Source organism: Thunnus thynnus, chromosome 3 (assembly GCF_963924715.1).
Source record: "Thunnus thynnus chromosome 3, fThuThy2.1, whole genome shotgun sequence".
Lineage (NCBI taxonomy): Eukaryota > Metazoa > Chordata > Actinopteri > Scombriformes > Scombridae > Thunnus > Thunnus thynnus.
The window spans coordinates 34,855,557-34,862,166 of NC_089519.1; the positions used below are offsets into that span (position 1 = coordinate 34,855,557).

Genomic DNA, 6,610 nt, shown 5'->3' on the forward strand with positions numbered 1-6,610 from the left:
AACACAAAGAGGGAATTTGATGCTAAAAAGACTGTAAATGTGTCAGATATCCACTTGATATGACTAACTCAGACTGATGAAGCTGAATATAAGCTTCACATCAGCTTTTAAATGACTGTGTGGACACACTGTGGATTTTATCCTCCATCACTTCCATTAAAAGCACATTTGAAGGATCTTTTAATATCCAGTATGAACAGGAGGAATGATTACAGCGAGGAAAACCTCTTTCACTGTTCATATGGACACCTGACTGTTGTTTTAAGACACACTTGAAAAATTGTCGTTTAAAACTTGTGGTCACTAAACAATCTTTCTAAGTTTTCAAAACTGACATATTTGCCCACTTCACACAGTGACTTACCAGGTGTGCCTGGTAATCAGATGAGCATCGAGAAACTTTCTGTCTTCAGCAGATAAATGTAAAAACAGCTTTCTAGTGTCAAACTCTGCACATATATCATTTTGTACAGTGACGCTCAAATATTCAACTGTAGGAACAAGAAGAAAAATACATTTTTGATTGGATGGGGACTTTAAGTAAAAGTAACAATAAAACAATGTAGAATTACTCCATTACAAGTAAAAGTCCTGCATGAAAAATCACACTTAAGTAAAAGTACATCAGTATTATGAGCTTGATGTAGTTAAAGTATTGCAGTAAAAATACATAAGCATTATCAGCTTGATGTAGTTAAATTATTGCAGTAAAAGTACATAAGTATTATGAGCTTGATGTAGTTAAAGTATTGCAGTAAAAGTACATAAGTATTATGAGCTTGATGTAGTTAAAGTATTGCAGTAAAAGTACATAAGTATTATCACCTTGATGTAGTTAAATTATTGCAGTAAAAGTACATAAGTATTATCAGCTTGATGTAGTTAAAGTATTGCAGTAAAAGTACATAAGTATTATCAGCTTGATGTAGTTAAAGTATTGCAGTAAAAGTACATAAGTATTATGAGCTTGATGTAGTTAAAGTATTGCAGTAAATGTACATAAGTATTATCAGCTTGATGTAGTTAAAGTATTGCAGTAAAAGTACATAAGTATTATGAGCTTGATGTAGTTAAAGTATTGCAGTAAAAGTACATAAGTATTATGAGCTTGATGTAGTTAAAGTATTGCAGTAAAAGTACATAAGTATTATCAGCTTGATGTAGTTAAAGTATTGCAGTAAAAGTACATCAGTATTATGAGCTTGATGTAGTTAAAGTATTGCAGTAAAAGTACATAAGTATTATCAGCTTGATGTAGTTAAAGTATTGCAGTAAAAGTACATAAGTATTATCAGCTTGATGTAGTTAAAGTATTGCAGTAAAAGTACATAAGTATTATCAGCTTGATGTAGTTAAAGTATTGCAGTAAAAGTAATGGTTTGGTCCCTCTGACTGATATATTATTATATATGACATCATTAGATTATTAATAGTGAAGCATCAGTGTTAGAGCAGCATGTTACTGTTGTAGCTGCTGGAGGTGTAGGTAGTTTACACTACTTTATATATAGTTAGCTAGTTTAGTCCAGTGGTTCCCAACCTAGGGCTCGGGCCCCTCCAAAGGGTCAGCAGATAAATGTGAGGGGTGGTGAGATGATTAATGGGAGAGGAAAGAAGAAAAAACAAAGTCCTGATACACAAATCTGTTTTCAGTTTTTGGACTTTTTCTCTAATCTTTGATTTTTGCTGAAATATTGGATCATTTGAACATTTATTGAAATGAAAGCATGTGAGAAGTTTAGAGGGAAAAATCACTATTTGGTGGAGCTGTTAACAACTCATAGACATGTGAAATGTGACCCCGACTACACACTGCTTTTTGTAAGACGTCAAAAGCCAAAAAGGTTGGAAACCACTGGTTTCATCTTTAACAATGTGTTGTATTTTAAAAGCTTGTTATATTATCCATTGTGTCAAATCTTCATCTGAAAAGTAACTAAAGCTGTCAAATAAATGTAATGGAGTAGAAAGTACAATATTTCCCTCTGAAATGTAGTGGAGTGGAAGTGTAAAGTAGCATCACATGGAAATACTAAAGTAAAGTACCTCAAAATTGTACTTAAGTACAGTACTTGAGTAAATGTATTTAGTTACTTTCCACCACTGGAAGCAGACACTAAGAGACACACTTTTGCTCAAAAGAAAATTGGAAAAGAGGCTTTGATGAGACCTGCTAAACTGATGTCTCCTTCATAAAAAAAGCAGAATATCGAGTTAGAACCAACCAGTCTGGTGTGTGTTGAGGTGTGTGTGGATATACTGTATGGTGTCATCAGGTGATTTAATGAAGGTGAACACAGTGAACGAATGTGAGTAACGGCACTGCGCTCTGGTGCACCATCTCAGAGGCTGCGGATTTATCAGCATATCAGTCGTGTTGCCTTCAGAGGCTGCAGGGATTTAATAAACTGAACAAGACTTTTTTATACAGTATAAAGCAGCTCTGGATAGCAGATACTGTAAGAATCACCCTCATTCATTCATAGATCCATGCAGACTGATTTACTGACTTTCCTGCTTTAATCACATTAAACGTTATTTTCTGTGCCAATTTTGGTTGGAGAGTGTTTAATTGAAATAAATTATTTATATTTTAAACATTAATTCGTTGTTGCAGCATATCTGCAGCAAATATTTAGTTTGAAACAGATGCCACTGATACTGTACCATTAGCCTATGTGATGCTCACCGAAACAAAGGGAATTTATGAGGTTGACGTATGACTGCAGCGTTCTACTATAGTCATACGTCATAGTTCTGTTTTAGCAACAGCTTAAATTTTTTAACTTTGAGCGCAAAATTAAGTTGTTAATCAAAAAATACACTGTGAACAGTGTGGCTAATCAACATTGTCAGGAAATGATTCCGAAAAATATGTAATATCTCAAAAATGCCAAAATACACTGGAGGGGGCTTTAAATTTCACCATATAGATTTCATCTATTAATAAAACATTAGGTCTCATGAGGCATTAGACATCTTTGTTGCTGCTCCGACAGTGAAACACTGTCCGAGGAAACACAAAGAGGGAATTTGATGCTAAAAAAGACTGTAAATGTGTCAGATATCCACTTGATATGACTAACTCAGACTGCTGAAGCTGAATATAAGCTTCACATCAACTTTTAAATACATAAATAGACACACTGTGGATTTTGGTCTCCATCACTTACATTGAAAGCACATTTGAAGGATCTTTTAATAGCCAGTATGAACAGGAGGAATGATTACAGTGAGGAAAACCTCCTTCAGCGTCCATATCAGCTGACTGTTGTTTATAAAGCACTGAGTGGTTTAAGGCCAAAATACATTTCTGATCTGCTGATACATTGTGAACCATCTAGACCTCTCAGGTCATCTGGGACAGGTCTGCTTTCTGTCCACAGAGTAAAAACTAAACATTGAGAAGCAGCTTTCAGTTTTTATGCTCCACATATCTAAACAAACTCTCAGAAAACTGCAGGTCTGCTGCAACTCTCAGTTCTTCCTTATCTTACTTATCTTTCAGGTCCTGACCAAAGGAGGGAAAATCTACAAAAGACTAAGATTCTCTCAGGGGATGAAGAGGAGAGGCTGCGCTCTGTTCGGACTGAATTTATTAAAAGAGTGTCTGATCCTGTTCTGAATAACCTGCTGGATGCACTTCTGCAAGATAACATTATCAATGATGAGGAAAATGATTGGATCAAAGGACAGGACAGCAAGGCAGAGAAAGCACGAAATCTGATTGACACAGTGCTAAAAAAGGGCAATCAGGCTTGTAAAACTCTGATTGATACCTTCTGTAAAGAAGATAAATGTCTTTCTGCAATGCTACAGTTACAACAAAGCTAAAGGAAACTGAGGGGAAATCAGTGACTTGTGAATACATCTTCAGAAACTTTGTTTTTAAAGGCTTGTTTTAAATTTTCACTGAGATTTACCTAAACTCAAAAACTCAGGATCCAAAACTCAGGTATCCTGCAGCACTGCCAGTAAGCCTCACTTGGACTGGTCAAGTAAATTTATATATATTGTGTAAAATGCACGGTGAATGAAGAGAGGGAGTGGTGGTAGGGAAAACAAAGCCATGAATCAGATAAATAAAACATTATTTTGTGATTGTTTCATGGCAGTTACTTTCTAATAGTCGTCTAGGGACAATGGTCATCTGGGACAGGTCTGCTTTCTGTCCTCAGAGTCAAAACTAAACATGGAGAAGCAGCATTCAGTTTTTATGCTCCACATATCTGGAACAAACTCCCAGAAAACTGCAGGTCTGCTGCAACTCTCAGTTCTTTTAAATCACAGCTGAAGACTTTTCTGTTTGCTGCTGCTTTTAATTAAACCAAATTTGAGGGTTAATATTGTCACTGTACTGTAACCTTTATCCTCCTGTTTTATCTGTTTTATTCTATTTTAGCTTCTTTTTTATTTCCAGATTTAACACTTGCCTTGTCTAATAATAGATAAACACACCCACACCCCCATACAACGCTGCGGGAAGGTACGGCATTGCCAGATTATTTGTGAACACAGATCTTCATCCTGTCCGCTGAGGCCTCTCTGCTCTGCATGTGTGTGTAATACACATTTTTTCCTCTTTATTATAAAAATAATCATTTTATTTTTGTTATTACTTTTTCTTTAAAAAGAAAAGTGTGTACATTGTGCAGATAAACATGTAAAGAAAAAATCAGTAATTGTTCTAGGTCTTGGCACCAGGGGGAGACAGATCAAAAAGGGAGTAAGGAAATGATTTTTTTTTTAATTAAAAGGCCTTTATATCAAAGTCCTCATTGTGTGTGCAGTGTTCAACATATTGAACACAGTATGTTGCTACAGAAGTTATTATGCATTATGATCATATACTGCATAAAGGGAATATATGAACATATAGTATCTGGGGAGGTGTGGTGAAGTACTTTATTGATCCCCATGGGGAGGTTGGTCCTCTGAATTTGACCCATTCTCGACACACACACTAGGAGCAGGGGGCAACTCCAGTTCTTTTTGCGAGTGCCTTGGTCAGGGTCACTAATAGGAGTATTAATCCTAATATAGAAATCTGATTGTGGGAAGAAACCGCAGTACCTGGTGGAAACCCACGTAAACACAGGGAGAACATTCAAACTCCACACAGAAATGACCTGGGACAGCTGGAGTTCGAATCCAGGACACTATGAAGCAACAGTGCTAACCACTGAGCCACAGTGCCACCAGTTTCATATTTTTTAAGATATTTTCCTATGTATTTTAATTGTTTTAAGATTCAAATATAATGTAAACTTCAATGTAAAAAGTGCATGTGTAATATATATATATATATACACACATATATATATACATATACATATTTCTGCATCACACATCTAAAACTCATCCGTCAAAAATTATGAGTGAGAATGTGACATGTCTGGACTCCAGGAAGATCAGCTGTGCTTTAGGTCACAGCTAATGGGGATCCTAACAAATAAACAATAAACAAATGTCTGGATTTTGTGTTTATGCAGTTAGATGTTTTTTCTCTTTCTGTTCTGTCATGGTAGGTATCACTGATCCTTCTAAGAAGGCCCACTGATGTCAGCCTTTAGTCAATATTGCATTTATTTATTTACTATTTATTTATTTATTTTACAGATTTATAGTCTTAAAACAAAAATAGTTTGAGATATGTATCATAATTGTATCTCCAAATACATGTTAAAAGTTGATCCGATCCAAATCCAGAGTTTCAGAATAATATACACACATCTTTAGACCAAGGATCAATAATTTATTAATCCCAGATAAATATTTTTTTCGTCAATCTACTTTCTTCCATACCAAGTGTCACAAATGATGATAGGACAGGCAGGTGAAATGAGAAGGTAATGTAATGCAAAAGCAAAATCTCAGGCTCACAGGTAGCAACAGGAGCTAGTGCAAAACAGATCATCAGTTCAAAGTGGCAAAGCACATGGACAGGTGATAAACAGGCAAAAAGGTTCAAACCACAGGAACAGATAAAGTCCAGGATCAGATGAGATCAGGATGGAAAGCAAGTGTCACATAAAGCAACTTCAATGACCTGGCAAAGAACAAAGGAAAAGGACCGGTACAAATAGTGAGGAGCTGATGAGGGAATGGGCAGCACTGAATGGGGACAGGTGTGTAGACGGGGAAAGGAGGAAAAATCTGAGGACATCTGGTGGACAGCTTGAAGACGGCAGGTCTGAGGAGTTGGAGGAAAGAACATGGTCAGAGAGAAGTGAACAGGAACTGAAAACAGACAGAGAGCAATGCAGAGGGCTGGAGATGAGAGGATGTGGCTGCAGAGAGGGACTGAGGAGCAGATAGTGACTGGATCATGACATCAAGTAACTGATTCCATAACTGAGCCTCTCATGGTTCCATCCCATGTCCCCCTCTGGAGCCAACTTTGGTGCATATTTGTGCACCCAGAAAATATCTTATAGCACTGTTTTGCACTGATTCACATATAGAAATATTTCTAAGGCCCCTAACCCCGGCAGTATAATCAAGCACAGACACACAAGGGGGGTGTCAGTTTTTTAACTGATTCTAATAGAGGATATTTTTCCATCCTCTACATGTTGCATTACTGCCATCTTCCGGACTCAGTCAACTA

General features: G+C 36.5%; 2 protein-coding genes across 2 annotated transcripts in view; both read left to right on the top strand.

Moving 5' to 3' along the window:
* LOC137180244 (uncharacterized) overlaps positions 1-5,391 on the top strand; it is a 132,200-nt gene extending 126,809 nt beyond the window's left edge. The window contains exon 7 of the mRNA XM_067585548.1: positions 3,509-5,391. Within this exon, the coding sequence (XP_067441649.1) occupies positions 3,509-3,834 (326 nt within the window). The 3' untranslated portion in view covers positions 3,835-5,391. The remainder of the gene's footprint in view (positions 1-3,508) is intronic.
* Positions 1-6,610, top strand: part of LOC137180243 (uncharacterized) — a 142,081-nt gene that overhangs the window by 70,976 nt on the left and 64,495 nt on the right. The window lies entirely within an intron of this gene.